Source organism: Mytilus galloprovincialis, chromosome 7 (assembly GCF_965363235.1).
Source record: "Mytilus galloprovincialis chromosome 7, xbMytGall1.hap1.1, whole genome shotgun sequence".
Lineage (NCBI taxonomy): Eukaryota > Metazoa > Mollusca > Bivalvia > Mytilida > Mytilidae > Mytilus > Mytilus galloprovincialis.
The window spans coordinates 79,955,880-79,974,346 of NC_134844.1; the positions used below are offsets into that span (position 1 = coordinate 79,955,880).

The window sequence follows — 18,467 nt, forward strand, 5'->3', positions numbered from 1 at the left end:
TCAGCTCTCTTCCGTCAATAACAAAATTCGTGGGTGGAGTTTCGAAATATTATAGAATTTGTATTAATGGCAATATTTTCAAAAGGTGTAAGTTGACAATAGTATTTCGAAATTATTTTATATAAAAAGATGGCAAGTAGTCCCGAACCTAGTATATTGAATCAACCGATGCCGCAGAAACCTGTCGCAAATCCAGGCCAAACACCTGCCAAAGTTTCTGCAGTGGAGCTTTCAAAAAAGTTACAGAAATGTATGCTGAGGTATGTTTTCTAATGTTTCTTCTGTTATCAAGAGTTGAAATGACAACTTTTTTTTCTTAAGTAATTACACCAAAATAAATAAACAAAATATTAATTATTAATAATATTCCACTCCCCCCCCCCCTTTTTCCACAAAGACAAATATTTGCTTTAGCAGAGATATAATTGTATTATATGTCTCTGGCTTTAGCAAGTTTGGGGAATCCAAAGGCTATTTTTCTTTTTATTCTATAAAAAAAAAATATTCTTGCTTATAACATGATAAAAACATGGTACAAATGTAAACAGTAAACTCATATTTAATTTTGTGCAGTTGCATGCATATAATAACTTTTGATATTTTTCTACTGACATGTACAAAATGTATCTGTTCTTAGAAGAGAAATATTGACGTTAATTAAAATTAAAAATCTTTGACTTGGAGTTCCGTTAAACATGTTAAATGTTCTGAAATAACCACTTTTTTTAAAAAAAAACTTGTTTTAAATATTTAAAAGATAAAAGTATAGTAACAAATGTTTTTCAATGAAAACAGCATTGAATGATAATTTGACCCCCCATACTGTTTATGAAAAATTGCTGTTTCTTGTCAAATGTTTCTTTTGTTTAAAAAAAAAAGTTAATGCCAGTGCTAGCATTGCCTACATTTTATGTACATGTAATATTACAAAATGCTTCCAGAGGCGGATTTTAGAGGGTTTTTTTAGGGGGAAATTTTCTTAGATAATATAGGGAACCACTGAAGTATAACTGGCAGTCAATGGGTCCTGTAACCTCCAAAACTACAAATGTAACTGTGTAACTGTCTTCAAATAAAGAATTATACAATTATTATTATTTAAATATTTTAATTTGTTAATTTTAGACTGAAAGGAGAATATATGGGAAATGAAGGGCAAGGTGTAGACTATGAGAAACTCAGATTAAGTCAACAATTCAAAGAGTATGAGGAATTAACTTCACAACTTCAGAACGTCAATTTGACAGATTTGTCTGAGAATGAAAAGAAAGCTTTCTTCATCAGTATCCTTTCAATTTTCTATGTAGAAACGGTATTTGTAATGCACCACATCATGTTTGAACATGCTCAAAAGGGTCAAAGTAGACTATTTGAAAAAAGATGATACATTAATTGTCAAAAAATGTTGCAGATTGATTGATTGCTTGTTCATATCCAGTGGCAAATATTACATGCAATTTTCAATATGATATATTCATCTTTCTGTGACATGAAAATACCAAAGCTTTGCATTTTAAATGTGCTTTTACTATGTGTAAATTAACAGTTCTTAGACTGAACTTATTGTAAACTGTCATGTATGACTCCAAATTTGAGAGAAAAACATCAAGATAATTATATTTTCTGTATAACTTGGATGCCGGGTGAGAGAAAGAAGATGTCATAATAAAGATACAGCAAATATCAATAGCACCTTTGTGTCTCTTACATTGTCTAACATGGTGAGAAAAATCATAGTTGGTACATTTAGGTAAGCAGTTAATTTTTCAAAAAGCTTCTTTCAACTGGTTTCAATAAGGTAAACAGTGTGACTTTGAAAGAGTTGGATGATTTCAACTCACTGAGGTGAACTAAGACAAAAATGCAAATAAAATCCTTAGGCTGAAAATTTGTGTTTGTTGAATTTAGACAAAACATGATTTTTTGGGGGGTCTATCAAAATAGTCTGCACACAAGATAAGATTTTTTTACAAAACTACATTATGAACACAACATAAATGAAATGATGTCAGTCACAGGAAATAGTATTTTAAGAGATTAGGTTTAAGTGAATTATTTAATCTGATCCGTCAAGTACATGTATAAATCATTTTTTTTTTTACTTTGGTCTTACCACTGATTAATACATGTATCAGTTAAGGTTTCCTCGCAAAAATTTCGACCAAAAATTTGCGAGGAAACCTAAACTGAATTTAATGCCTTAAATGCTTTTCAAAATATTTTTATTATTGGAATTTTTAGAGTGAAACCAGCAAAATTATAAGTCTCCCCATATATGCTCATGGTAATACATTATGTTCAAAAATAGAATTCTTTATAAATAGCTTTAAACCTATTTCCCTTAAGGAAGAAATCCTGAACCAAACATTTGTTTATTGTTTTGCCTTATAAGTTATAAATACATGAAATAATGCCTTATAAGTGACGAATAACACTCTTTTGATGTAAAATAGAAATAGAACTAAGAATAAAGAAGACCAAATTTATTCTTTATATTTACAAATTACATGATAAATAATCTATTTGTTCCAAATGATTTCACAAATGCAGATATATATAATATCAATTGAGATTTGAATTCACAGATGATACCAAATTTCCTTATTTTTTTTATATATGTGTTATATAACAGACAAGTAAGTAGTTCTCATGAAAATTATATTTTACGTAATACTCAGATTTACAAATACAATCATGAATATTGAAAGTTTGAAATTGACAATAGATGTTACACAATTTAATTTGGCATGTATTTATTGCTACCTGTATATTGTTGCCCCTTTGATCTCCGATATCTTTTATTATGTTATTTCTTTAATATGATTTTTGCAGACTAAACTATTGAGTTTTGTTCATAATGTAAAAATAAAGTGTCTGTAAAACTGAAAATTGCAATTTAAATGTACTAATCTTTTTCCTTTCAGACATGCACATGTGCATGTGCATTAGCATGTTGTGATAACAATAAAGATACTAAAGTGTGCAAGCCAGGCTAGATAATATGTAAATGTAGACATGCATGTTAATTCTGTAGTGTGCACGGATATCCTCCAAGCACTCAGTGTTTATGCATTGAACTTACATGTAATCAAGGATTTATATAGTAATATTTATAACTATACAAATCCTTGATATAAAAGTTAAAAGGATCAATTGTATTTTGATAAAATTTCAGTGATAAATTGAGATGTGTTTTAACCTAAATGTACAAAAAAATTGTATGTACATGTATATGTAGTGACTCCCTTAGACAGATTTTCTGAAAGTGTTCTGGCTATCCTTTAAAATACATGTACAACTTTTTATTTTAGAGCTACTCCTGTATTTGATACAGAAGGGGTTCTAGTAGACTAAGTAGAGTGTCTCAAGTAGGTCATTAGGTCGTTTAAAATGACCACTTTCTTTACTTAAGGTTTTGAAGACCACAGTTCATTAAATGAGATGTCTTGTCACCAAAACTAAGAAAGTAAGATTTTGTCATTTTGAAGCCACTTTGATGTATACTGATACAGATTTCAAATTTCTACATAAAACATGAAAATTCTGGAATATGCATCAAATTAGATAGATGATACATTTTATTGTTTTTTTCTTTTTCTGCACTTTGTTCACTTCCACTTTTTGTTTGAGTTTGTGTTGTTCAGTTTTCAGCTCTTTAGGTTTGTGAACTGTCTTTTCCATCTCTCTTCTAGCAATGTTGTTGCCCATGAATTAAAGTACCAATATTGTTCAATATGTATATTCCAAATCTTTGTTTATTTGTACCTTAACTGCATTCAGATTTATATAATGCTCTTACCATCCATGGTTTGGCAAGAATGGAAGCATTACCAGATTCTGTTTTAAATGTCCAACAGTTCTGGAAGAAGACTGCTTATAATGTAGCAGGGCATACATTTAGCTTGGATGATATTGAACATGGGATACTGAGAGGTATGTAAAGTCTATCTTTTGGTCATCCTTTGATGTGCAGTGTACAGCATCGGAGACTTCAACAGTTATTCTTTCGAATGTTTTGTTGTTTTATCTTGATTTTCAAGTTAGCAACAAAGAACAGGTTTGGGATAGTAGTAAATTGTTTGGTTCAAATTTTTTCCATCCACGGAATACATGTTTTAAAAAATTAAAGGATTTTTTTTTTAAAGAATAGTGGTACATATAATTTGCACAAAACCTAAATCTAAATAAGGTCAAAGGAATAGACTATCATGACTATTGAATTATTAATGTTAATTTGAAATTTTGAAAGATAAAGACAAATTTAAAAAAATAAAAACTTGGGTATTTGTTTCAGCAAAATATAAGATTTTATCTTACCTCCTATACATTTCAAGGAATATGATTGGTTAAAAGCGTCCGCGTGCAAACCGTGTATATTTGATATTAGGTTAGTAGGGAGGCGGGGCTTATCTCATACACGGTTAGTAGTGGAGTTACGTCCCTTTATATTCCTTATAAGGTAAGAAGGGGGCGGAGCTTATTTCATACATGGTTAGTAATGGTGTTATGTCCCTTTGTAAAAAACAAAACGGTACTGAGAAAAAATCTTAAAAGTTCCAACAGACAAAGAAATTGATTATTAAGATTGAAACAAATTCATAAAACACATTTAAACCTTACGAGTCGTTATTGTTGGCATCTGTTTTTGTAGGATCAATGGAAGTATTTTCTTAGAGCTAACAGTATTGAAGACTTGCTCGTTTTGAGAATCACTAGTCTTAATTTCACACGTTAAGATAGTCGGTAAGATAAATTCGTTACATAGTGTGCTAGTTACGTAATACGGTATATATGGGGTCAGTAAATTCCATATGGGGATTCGAGCTTCGCTCTCACCCCATATGGAATTTACTGACCCCATATATACCGTATTAGGTCACTAGCACACTATGTAACTAATAATATTTCTTTATATAGCCCATTCAAGTATAAATGATAAAAATGGTTTAGTATTACAATAAACTAGTATATTGTGACAACCTAAAACATGTAATGGGATTATATCATGTGAAAAGTGCAATTTTTAGCAGCACTTGTACATGTAAAATTGTTATGTCAGATAATATATTTTACTGTCAGTAAATATTGTAAAACATGGTGACAGCTTAAGATAGAAATGTGAAGAGACTATTAAAGGTGTCATCATACACATGAGAGTAAACTATAAATTGATGTAAGGCCTTGAAAAAAAAATGACTTTGTTTAAACTTGATATAGACATTTTTATGTAATTGTTTAAAGGTTTCAGACTGGTCATAGCTTGTTATTTCACCTTCAAAACCTTTTCAGTTTTCTGAGGATTTTTATTTAGCTTTTGGTAAATTGCCCATAGAAAGTTATGTTTGTATTTAACATGTTTAAAAGTAGGAAATGTATTATATAAGAGTTGAAAATATTCATGTGTAATAAAATATATTAAGAGAATTGAAATCCGGGTAACTGAGAAAAATGAATTGATTATTAAATATTCAAACACTAAGTTGGCAAATATGTATATTCATATATAAATACATGTATATTTTATTAAATAATATCTTCAGTACTAAATATTTATAGTTTTTGAAAGCATCAAAGTTTTATGTTATTTTCCCCTGTATGTTACGTACTACGTAGTATGATCAGATCAACTTATCTTTAATCATAGGTTTTAAAGTTCAGTTTATAGAAATAATAATATTCTTATGCATGAAAAATTTAATATCAGAATCCCTTTTAAAGGAAAAATTTATGATCTGATTTTAAAACCTGCTGTAATTATACATCTTTATAAATTTAATGATGTTAATACAGTGGTATCTATCTTAACTTAACCATTTTCAACTTGGCATTAAGTTAACATTAGATTTGTGTTCAATTTATTCAAATAATACATTTAGAAAAAAAATTAAAATGTAATTGAAAGATTCGGTCAGACAGGATTCCTTGGGAAAAAAAGAATTAATGGTGAGTTTCGTTTAAACAGGTTTTATTATAGATCAAAATGTTGTACTGTTATAAATTGTTTTTCATAGTTTAGTTTGAATTGATTGTGATTTAATTGTGTGATAAATATATATTTATAGAAAACTTGAACCCAATTATGAACTCTGATCCTATCCCAAATTGTTTGTTTAAAGGTCTTAATCTTAAAGTAAAATATTGTGAAATGTTGAATTTCTTCACACAGTTAAAAAATTCATTAGCATGTTTTTGTGTAGAATTTGTTCAATCCTTTATAAATGACATGCTTTTGCAGTATTTCACAATGTTAATGTATTTTAAAAATATGACTTATGTATAATTTAGGGTTGATCTTTAAACTAATTGGAAAGAAGGGATTTTGTAATTTACACATTACAAATTTTAAAAGCCAACAATTCAATTTTCTATTTATAAACTGAACTCCACTTAAAGAGATCAATTCTTGTTAAAAATGAATAATATTAAACATGTTAAACCGGATTATTACAAAAACATTGACCACTCTCCAAACTAAATTATCTATTAAATCCTAAATTTCAACTGTTGTCATGCATCAGAATGTAAATGTGACATCTAAAGCAATCTGTAGAGTTGAGACAATGAATTTCAAGAATGATCTCAAGGTATTTGTTTCCCTGGTTGTCCTTTTGAAAAATCTGCTGGTTGTAATTATTATTTCTAATACAAAAACTGTAGGTGGATAACAAAGTGTCCAAACTTTCAGCGATCGTATCCTGTGCTTGCCAAATTGAAAGGAGACAATAAACTGGAACTGTCACCATTTATTTTCTTTTATCTTTTAAATTGTACACAGAAGAACATATAAAGAGTTAAACTTTCCTTCTAATTTTTTTTTTATTGTCCTTCCCTACGACTATATCACCCTGCTCTGTCGCTACGTAATTCTCGTATCAAGGCTTCAAAACAAGACCAGGCATTATCAACGACGTCACAATGTTAGAGGAGAAGTTATCAGTGACGTCACAATGCAAGAGGAGACATTATCAAGCTTAAATACTTACATCAAGCATAAACCTGTCTCAGGAAGAGGGAAAAGACCAGTAATAGAATGATAAAAAGATAACCAGGTTTTCTTCTTATAGATATCGTAAAATATCAGCCGCTCATCATAATGTGAAACTTTTAGCTCGTTCGCTGCTCTCACTTGCCAAATAGGTTCACATTGTGGCTCGTGGCTGATATTTTACGATATCAATCTGTAGAAAACCCGATAATCTATACTTAGGAATGTGGGGTAAATTTGAAATTGACATTAACAACAAGTGGTATCTCTAAGCAGGGTTCTCACTATTAAAGGCAAGTGCATGAGTCATGGGCTCATCATTCTAAGAACTGAAGAGTCCAAAGATGCATCAAGATTGAAAAATGTTGTAACAATGAAGCACACATATCATAAATTTTTTGCAAAAATTAAAAAGTATTCTATAAAATTTGATGTTATTTCCTTGCTCTGTTTTGTCATTGAGACTGAAATTATAAATAATATTGCAATTAAATTTCTTATAACTGACTTCCCAATAATGACAAGAACCTGACAGATACCAGCATATGTACTGCAGATGAACTTGAAGTGCCCTCATGATCAGAAATTCATTACAATCATGTGATGAAAAGTTGTTGCTGTAGTTTTCTTTATTATATCAAAAATTTATCTACGTTTATTGATTCATAATCTGAAATACGGTACATTCTTTGTAAAAAAAAATGTCAACCTTGACATCTTGTAAACAATACATTGATTGTTTATCATTGAAAGATTACCTGTAAACTAGTGTATATGATACAAATGATAATATCACTGTGTTCACAAGGCCATATTCATAACATGTATGAGATATATCCAAGAGGCCATTAGCTTGATTGGGTGTATCTAATTTACACCAAGATATAACTTATGTTTAATACAAACAATTGATTTCAAACATTTCGGAAAAGGGAAGGGGTGTTGGTAGGGGGGAATGAGTGTCCTTTAACAGTTTGACTATATTTTTGCTATAAAAGCCTGCAAAATCAAATGTTTCTTCCAAAATGTCATTTATTTGATATCCTGCATTTTGGGAGAAATCGTTGATTTAATAAAAAAAAACCGTACAAATTCATGAAGATACTTAGATGACAATGAAATTTGTTGTAAGTTGAAATAGAGCAAACAATTATATACTGACCAAAAGACATACCACAAAAAACTACAAAGGACAAAAACCTAACTAAACAACTAGGAATGGATACATTTGTGCTCTGAAAGGGAAATTATTTTCTGTTAGACCTGAGGCCTGTAAATATTACAGCATAAAACTTTTATAACAAGATTTCTTTTTATATAAGAATCTCTTGTACACATAAAAAGATAGTAACAGTGTATATTGTTTTATGTACTGCAATGAAATACTTCTAAAAGGGAGTTTTTAATGAAAATGATTGACAATACTTTGTTATTTAATGCACTTCATGTTGAAAAAAGTATTTACAAAAAAACCAACATGACCAAATACCAAGTAGATTTAAAAAGGGAGAGTCCACAAGACCTGACAAATCCAAATGAAAGACTTGTGGACTCTCCCTTTTTAAATCTACTTGGTATTTGGTCATGTAAATGATCAATGCATTCGAATGGGGGTGGTTGGACATGTGGTTATCCTGTGTTAGGAAACCCCCATTTTAAAACGGCTGGATCCGCCCCTGAATAGCTTCTAAATATATTGTGGTTTATTTCATCAGATATATTCAAAAAAATACAAATCATTATTAGAATCATCTAGTTTTACTCTTTTTTGTGAAATCATTTTTGAAACAACAGTATGAAATTACTATTTTATACATATACATACAAATTACTCTAAAAAGGGCACTGGATTTGATATTGATAATGATAAAAGGTCAACTCAGATGCTCTATTCTCAATACAACATTATTATAGATACTAAAGATCTGACAATACATTGTAATAAGAAGGTAAAACCAGTAAGACATTTAATTATAATTTGTTTCAAGTCTTTTAAATCCTTTCATTTAACTAACCTACTAGCATAATGCATTAACTCTGTAGAAAATAACATATTCATTAGCAATAAAAGTTAGTCATTATGATCACTCAATTTACAATTTGGAATTGTTTTCCTTGAATAAATTATAACTTAATCTATTGATTAAAGAATTCATCTAACAAACATCGTGAAATATGAATAAGTACAAACTAATAACCGAATACTAACCATATAATTCAAACAGATAAGATTAGTATTTTAATTTGTTCCATGAAGTGACTTTGTCACCATGAATATTTGATTAACAGAATCAACAGAGTGTCTTGGAGATTGAACTTGTGAATAGTAATAGGGGACAAAGATAAAACTGTTAACTTATTTTTATTGTTATTTTCAGCTTAAAATATTGATAATTAGTGGTTGGATCAAGGGGTTTCTTTAAAAAAAAAAGGGGGGGGGGCGTTGTCCTGCAGTCTCAAATTTAAAAACCGTAATAAAATTTTTAACATAGGGATATTTTTTGTTGTTATGAGCTTGTATATGTCATCCATGTCTCATTTTGTTAGACAGCAACTTAAAAACTTTTGGAGAAAATTTAACCAAATTATCACAGATTTTCATTCAGGAAATAAATGTGTCCTTGTTATTTAAAATTTTGAACACACATATATTAAAATCAAAACCAATGGAGAAAATGATATGAAATATACCAATTTTAGATCAGGTTAAGGTGGTACCAAACACCTTGACTAAAATTAAGTTGGGTTGTTTAATTTTCATAAAATTTGAACAAAATATTTACTTTGACCTTTGATAAAAAAAAAAAGACCATTTTAAAAAATTTGAACAACACACTTTATTGGAAAAATTTCATTGAATAAATAGCAGTTTGACTACTGATAATTTAGATCATTGAGAAGCATACTACTTCCTTATCAATTGAACATGATTAAAACATTCGTCTGATTTTTAGCTCACCTGGCCCGAAGGGCCAAGTGAGCTTTTCCCATCACTTTGCGTCCGTCGTCGTCTGTCCATTAACTTTTACAAAAATCTTCCCCTCTGAAACTACTGGGCCAAATTAAACCAAACTTGGCCACAATCATCATTGGGGTATCTAGTTTAAAAATGTGTCCGGTGACCCGGCCAACCAACCAAGATGGCTGCCATGGCTAAAAATAGAACATAGGGGTAAAATGCAGTTTTTGGCTTATAACTCAAAAAACAAATTTTCAGATGAACCAGACAACCTGTAATGGGTTGCTGCCCCTGAATTGTTAATTTTAAGGAAATTTTGCTGTTTTTGGTTATTATCTTGAATATTATTATAGATAAAGATAAACTGTAAACAGGAATAATGTTCAGCAAAGTAAGATCCACAAATAAGTCAACATGACTGAAATGGTCAATTGACCCCCTAAAGAGTTATTGTCCTTTATAGTCAATTTTTAACAATTTTCATAAAATTTGTAAATTTTTATTAACATTTCCACTGAAACTACTGGGCCAAGTTCATTATAGATAGACATAATTGTAAGCAGCAAGACTGTTTAGTAAAGTAAGATGTACAAACACATCACCATCACCAAAACACAATTTTGTCATGCTTCCTTTGTTTAATATTCACATAGACCAAGGTGAGTGACACAGGCTCTTTAGGCAACAACCATTTTCTTATCTGGGGGGGCCTGGGATTTTTTTGAAAAAAATATTTTGATGGCCTAGCTGACCGAAAAAAAAATTATATTTTGCACTGAAGCTGAAAAAAATTTTATGCTCTCACCTGCTTGAAATTTTTTTTTTGCACTGCTGAATTTGAGAATGGTGAAACTAACAACAGACGAGACAGTGAAACAGCAGATTATAAACATCTGTCCAGTATACAGATTAAGCTAAGATTTCTATTTATAGATCTTTATACCTTATCACTTTTTGTATGTTCCTGTAATAGTGTTTGATCCAGAAATATTTATAAGAATTCCAAATCTCCCGCATATATATGTTACTACTGTAAGACCATACTTAAAACTGCAACTATTATAAACATGAAATGGTCATTTTATAACAGGAATAGATATAAGATAGCCCTAATTGTGTATGACACAGACTTGTATACTGGTAGTATTTTCCGTTTGTATCATTCTTTATACCACTTTTTTCAATGGAATGTCAATTATCATAGTTGGAAACAGTGGGTTTTATAAGTTGAAGCTACTCACTATTTGCCATTACATATGGCAATGGTGGCCACTTCAATTGCAGTATTAAAATTTAAGGATACATGTATGACGGACTCCGAGAATATCATAATGTAGAAAGTGGGCTAAAAAAAAAACAACTGAGACAACAGCCAATGCCAGGATATAGACAGAGCCATGCACTTTACATTTTACATCAATTAAAAAATTAAAATGAATTTTATGTTAATTTTATGGTTTTGTGAAAAAAAATTGTATTTCTGTTCCACATTATAGGAAAAAAAATTTTGCTTTCCTTCTCATAAGAAAAAAAATATTTTGTCGAAGGAAGGTTCTGAAAAAAAAATTATGAACACAATAAAAATCCCAGGCCCCCCCAGATAAGAAAATGGTTGTTGCCTTAGAGCCTCTAGTTACAGAATTATTTCCTTGTAGTGTTATGTACTACCTTAAAATGATAAATTCATACAGTTTTGGCACCATACAAATTACCTAAACAATAGTTTCGAAGTTTAATTGTGAATATCACTATGCATTTGATATTACACAGCTTTTTAATGTTATATGCCAGTCTAAAATCCAATCCTATCACCTCTGTCTCATAGTTATTCACTCCAGATCAAGAATAGCATACAATTACTGTCTTTTGACGAGGTAAACATGCAGTTTTATTTGACTCTTGAAAAAAAAATATTCACTGAGGCCGACAGCAGAAGTGAATATCAGTTTTTTCAAAAGTCAATTAAACCCCATATTTACTGAAACAATAGACAGTAATTGTTTTATTACATATTCGAGAGATGAAAATGTATATAATGACAAACATATTCCAAAACAAATTTTACATGAAACATCTTACCATAACGTTGCATGTAAAAGCGTGTGACGTTTAGTGCGGTGAATAACACTTTCTCAGGTGAATATGCTTTTTTATTCAAAATCCAATTTGTATAGAGAAACCTACTAAAATAATACCAATAGGGAATATTTATTGTTCACCGAATAACCATGTGTGTACTGAATAAATTTTATGAGCATTATAATTCTTAATCTTTTCTTTTTATTTCCAGGAAACAAACCACATCCCTCTTCAATGAATCCTCCGTTCAATCCAAAAGATCTCAGACTGAAGTTTGTCTGTACTCTAGACCCAAGGATACATTTTGCCTTAGTTTGTGGTGCAGTGGTATGTTTATAAATATTTATCTTGCTATTAAATCTAATGCACTGTGTACTAGAATGACACAAACACCATATTTGGTGGGGTTTACTTATGCAACTTTTACTGTTATGGACTGTAAATGATTAAAACAAAACACACAATGATAAAGCTATGTAGGTCAGCAACTTGTGTTAGAAGATAACAGTAAACTTGAAAAAGGAACATTAATGTTACAATGAATGTTTGCTAAAAGGCAGTTTAAATCATTTAGGAACTAGTGAACATTTTTTACCAGTTAAGTTACCCATGAATGCATGAATGATGTTCTCTGTAGGAAATTAAGCTTTTATTAACTACAAACAAATAAAACCAGATAGATATAAATAATAAGGTATAAAAATATAAAAATAAAATAAAGAAAGCTACACATACATGGAAAAGTGCAAATACAAGAATTAAGATGATAGATTTAATGTTGCTTAACAGTTCACAATAATGGAACCAGAAACTTCAATATGATGTGACATACAATTTTCCCGCTCACAAGTAAAAATTTATTATTCTTATAATGTGGAATCCCATTTAATTAATTTTCTGCGAAGGTGTGTCTCATATGAATTTTTCTCTACCGATAGCAAAGTGTAAAGCTTTCTATTCTATACTGTGATATACCACTGTTAAATTTGTGGTAGCCTGTAAAATATGAAACTGATATATACCAAGACATGATATTCAGGTGTATCATAAGCCTGAGATCAAGACTGCATGACTACTAGGAAGTACTATTTCAAGACTTGATATTTAGGTGTATCATAAGCCAAATATCAAGATCACATGACTATATGAAATACTATTCTAAGACTTGATATTTAGGTGTATCATAAGCCAAAGATCAAGACTAAATGATTACCATGTACTTCTTAAATTATTAAAACACCATTTACCCAATGCTAAAGCCCAAATCTGGTTATATCATCAAAAAGTTTACTGTAACATGTACATTAGCTAAATATAGATAACTGTAACCATGGAAAATCCCACTGGGATTTTTCACTGAAAGGATAATTGAACCTCTATAGATATCAACCAGATACATATTTATCCACTGGATAACTTTGATCAGCCTGTTAACTCTGAACAGCCGATTAAATCTGAACCGCTGGTAAACTCAACCGCCGATTAAATTTGAACCACTGGTTAACTCAACCCTCGGTTAAATCGGAACCGGCAGTAAACTCAACCGCCGGTTACCATATCTATATAAATAGGATGCAAACATTAATCCACCATTCTGCCTTTGATGAAGGTCCTTTTTGGACCGAAACCGGTCAGGCTATGAAACATCACCAGGCGCTGTTAATTATGTGTATTGGTATATATACTATATTTTTATGAAACAGATATCACTTTGAGAATACAACAACAAAAAAGAACACGTTTAGAGGTTTATTCTTGGTTAATACATGTTATAGTTGTTGGGTCACTCTCCTTATACTTGATCAACTCTCTTGAACATTGCGCTTTTTTTCTTTAAAAAATCTTGTCATGGGACAAATACTTTGGTGTCCATGTAATTTTGGATTGTTGGTTTTTTATTTATATTTATTTCCTCAATTTGTACCTATAATTTTTATTTGTCTCCAGTCATGTCCTGTGATCAATGTTTACACGGCTGAGAACCTCGACAGAGCATTGGAGGACGCTACGAAGAATTTCTGTAAACAAGAGGTGTCAATGTTTACAGAAACAGACGAGATCTGGCTGTCAAAAATATTTCAATGGTATATGGATGATTTCGGCAAAACAGATTTAGATGTTATTAAGTAAGTATTATGACATACAAAAGGAGGTTTGTTGGACTTTTACCGACAATACAACTTTCAAGAAAACACTGAAGTCTGAGCATGAGATATAAACATAACGTCATGTCACTTTTAAAGGTTTTTTACACTAGACTAAAATACATACCATGTGGAAGAACTATTATAGAATATGAAAAAAATGGTTCGTTAATAAAAGGGAAATATTAGTTAGAGTTATCTAAGAATGTCAGTACATTGTATTTGATAAGGGTAGATAAACAGTAATAGTGACTTGTAATATCATAATATTCATTCTTTAAGCAATGAAATTATGATAATTAATTTTCCATTAAACCAAGTCTGTCATTGTAGAATTTTTCTTTAACTTTTAGAAGTTTTATCTTAGGGGACGTTGTAGAGGATTGCTGTTATTTTTATTAGATTAAAGGTGTCAAGACTAACATTTTTACATTCAAAGCCTTTTTAAAAAACTTTAGGAATTTAAGGATTGTAGGGCCCATATGTAGCAAAGTGGCCTCTGAATAAGTATGTCTTTGCCTTTAATAGCTGACTGAACTATATTGGTTTTGCTTGTTTTTGAAGTATTCATGGTGAAACATAGACGCTTTGGATATTTGTCTTATTAGTACAAAACCACTGCTCCTGTTTACGATATTAGGGACATGGTCATGAATTTAACTTAGAGGTCTTTTCTTCTGCAATCAACAATTCAATAGGCCCTTTAGGCCTTCAAGAAAACTACTGAATTGAAGTAAATCTAGAACATTTTCACTGGAAACAAGATGGCATTGGGATCATAAAATGAAGTTACTTCACCTTAAGGTTAAGAGAAAAAATGTGTAACACTCCAAATATTTCCTTTCCAGATTCATAATTCCTTATTTGGAATTAAGTAAACAAGAAATGGCAAAGACATTATGTACAATGGGAAATGTCAAGGTCAAATATCAAAATTAAGATTGGAGCATAAATAAAATGGCCACACATAAAGTTTGAAGCTATGAAAAGTTATGTTGTAAGGTAAAATATCCCCCCTAAAAAAAAACAATGTTGTAAAATACTTCCTAGCTCACTTCAAAGTTAGTTTTAGATTCCTCTGCACTCAGTCAATTATTTCATATATTTGAATTTTGTTCAAACTGATTTTTTTTTAAAAGAAGTTTTATATTTAAAGATGACATTTTGAAAATTATAGACAAATTTAATTTTTCAAAGTCTCTGTCAGATCAGCTTTAGACTTTCAAAACTTCAAAGAAGTTATGTTGAATAAAAGTATGGCATAGAAATAACTTTGAACATTGCAAGAGTATTTCTACCACCCTCAAACCCCTTCACACCCACCTTAAACCCTTCAAATTTTGGTTATATTTCTTTCAGCAAAGATGTTACGGGTTTAAAATGTGACAGTTTAAGTTCTAGAAGTTTTTGAAAAACAGAATCATTACTAGTTACCAAATTATATAGAATCAGAGCGGAATGGAAACTGCAATATATGAGATATTATTGAAAATTGAAAATATATAAATAATCAGTTTATATGGTATTTATGTATTTCTTCCTACTCTGTATATACACCCTACCAATCATTCTGTAGTCATAAAATGTTGTAAAATTGTTGTATTGTATCATTGTTAAAACACAAAGATTTTATTTGGTACATGTATTATCAATTAGTACTTATATAATACAATCAATGCAGTACTAAAGAACTCCATACATGTATTTATCATAGATTTTCAGATTAAGAGATAGGAATATTTGGGTTACATTTACAATAAAAAGCATTTTTTGATAAAAAAAAAAAAAGTATGGGCTCTCATAGATCATGCATTTTGTTTATGATTTTCTTACAGTTCCTTGACAGAACATTTTTATAAAGTCACTTCAAAAGTTGAATATAAACTTTATCTCTGCATGTGACCTATACAAAAACCTTAATAGTTTAAAAGTGTAATTTATTCACTACCAAAAAAATACTTTCTTTCAGGTACTGAAGATAGTTCTATTGCATATCAAAGGCTTTTTGTAATATTTGAATTGTTAATAAAAATAAGGAGATGTGGTATAAGGCCTAAAAAAAAAAATGTTGTGTTTCCGGTCACCCGACCGACCGTCCTTCAGACCCCCGACTCAAAAGTTTTTAAAGCTGATGTGGGGAAAAAAATAATTTGTATACCTACCGACCGTTTTTTCTGAAAGAAAATAAAAAATTCTAAGTCCCTCGATCTTTTTATCGCCCCAAAAGAAAACAACGATAATTTTAAACTCGAGGCTTATTTTTAGAATGTACTGGAAAGTGGAATCTTCTTGGCTAATTATATATGCGGGAGCATGCGCAGTAGTTATTTTCGTTTGTCAGTGTTTGAACATGGCAGCACAACGCGTCCTATTCAATGTTCAACGCGGACATTGTGTGACCATTTTGCGGAGAAAAAAATATTTCTAAATTGTACAGAAAGTAACACCTTTTTTGACATTAGCAATGAAATTCATCCAATGTCTAACATCGATGAAAAAAAATACACATCACAAATTTTGTGCTCGGCCACCGGCAAAAATGACTGGACCGAGATTGATGACAATAACACAACTGTTGGAACAATGCAATCTTTTGGAATTAAATTTATCAAATTTTCATGCCAGACCCTTCTTCAAAATGAACCTGATATTAATCCATCTGAAACTGGTCAGCCAATCAACGCTTTAGACATTCTGATGAAAAGCCACAGATGCTTTGCCAAAAGAAAGTGTCCTGCCAGGGAACAGTGTATATAATATATTTGTCTATCTGTAGGTTTGGGATGATGTTTGGTTCATGTTCCTATAAATGAATCTGCCCCATATCTTCTCAATTTCTTTCTCTGACAATCCCAAACTTTTGGTCCTAAAATAGGGGAATTGGGTTTAAAAAGCTAATTTCCTAGGGGAAGTGCTGCCCAATTTTTTTTTAGGTTTGGACTTTAAGTTAGTTTTTTTTCAGGGGTATTTTAAAAGGGGGTAAACTAAAAGTTATTTCAGGGGGATTTTAAAAGGGGTAAACTAAAAGTTATCTCAGGGATATTTTTAAAGTGGGTAATCAATCTCTTTCTATTAAATCGCAAACTTTTGTCTGGTAATTTCTGAGTTTTATATAACTTAATAAACTTATTTCATAATATAAAAAAAAAAAAAAAAATCCCTACCTACCGTACGTCCCTTCAAAATTTCAAGGGGGTGATCGGAAACACAACATTATTTTTTTTAGGCCTAATTGCAAATGAGACAACTATCCATCAAATTTCTAACGAATTGAATGTAAGCAAATAAAGGCACCTGCACAACCTTCCATAATAAAAAATCCCTACGGCATAGGCGGCTATAAAAGTTCCTGACCTGAAAAATACACATTTTTTTTATTTTATCTACATTTCTTTATTTTAGATGGACTATTCCCTATTTAGAGTTGAATATTCAAGAAAGAGCATGGACTCTACTGGCAAAATTGCAAAGTTATGGAACTGTTGATGTTAAATATAATGAATATGATTGGAGACTTAATAGAAAGGGAGTTAATCCATTAATTCTCTAAAAATCAAAGAATAAACAAAAAATGATGAAAGAAGATTAGAGGAAAACCAGGACTAGGAAAAAGAAGCCTTGCTTATTATAATGTTTTTGCCATTTGTTAGCTTCTGAGCTTCCGAACATTTTGGGATGAGGAATATTTATTTTTTTACACATATTATTGTTATTATTGTTGATTAATTCTATATTTTACTGTTTTCTTACTGGTAAAGATAACATTATAAACAATTATTTTATGCACTGTGAAAATTAAAAATCCATAATTGTATGTTAAGTGTCTATTAATGTTTATCATGTTTATTGTTAAAAGACACAAGGGTATATATATATATATTGTTTTTTTGTGTGTAGTACTATCACCAGATATAGTTAAAATATAAAGCTATAGATGTTTATTTGTTCAGTTATATTTATGTCTTTTCATTATTTGTTAGAATGAACAAATATTTATAAAAGCCTTAGATTGTACATTGTGTTAATATATTATTTTTTTTTATCTCATTTTACAGAGGAATTTTAAGTAATTGATATCAAGGATTGTTCAATTTGATCTTTACAAAACCATATGTTGCAGGATGTACAATTTTAATCAGATTTATCTTTCCAGTTTTCCTCCTTTTAAGTTGTAAAAAATTTGTTAAAAATCTTTGTAGTAATTACTACTGTACATTTTTGCATTGTTTTAGGAAATTTATCTTTACAATCCAAATGCACATTTCTAAATAGATATGTCAAGATGATTTAAAACCTTAGC

The 18,467-nt window shown here is 30.2% G+C and overlaps 1 protein-coding gene across 1 annotated transcript; it reads left to right on the top strand.

Moving 5' to 3' along the window:
* LOC143083762 (uncharacterized) lies at nucleotides 1-18,196 on the top strand. The gene is made up of 6 exons (XM_076260074.1): nucleotides 1-260; nucleotides 1,126-1,283; nucleotides 3,781-3,933; nucleotides 12,235-12,350; nucleotides 13,971-14,149; nucleotides 17,570-18,196. The coding sequence occupies exons 1-6, from the start codon at nucleotides 130-132 to the stop codon at nucleotides 17,715-17,717; spliced, it is 885 nt and encodes a 294-aa protein (XP_076116189.1). The 5' UTR covers nucleotides 1-129; the 3' UTR covers nucleotides 17,718-18,196.
* The last annotated feature ends 271 nt before the right edge of the window (nucleotides 18,197-18,467 follow it).

Excerpts from the sequence above, each read along its gene's own strand:
- LOC143083762 (XM_076260074.1), top strand. The coding sequence starts at position 130 with ATGGCAAGTAGTCCCGAACCTAGTATATTGAATCAACCGATGCCGCAG. Across the intron at positions 3,934-12,234 it reads TGAACATGGGATACTGAGAG|GAAACAAACCACATCCCTCT; the intron begins GTATGTAAAGTC and ends TTTTATTTCCAG. Across the intron at positions 14,150-17,569 it reads ACAGATTTAGATGTTATTAA|ATGGACTATTCCCTATTTAG; the intron begins GTAAGTATTATG and ends TCTTTATTTTAG.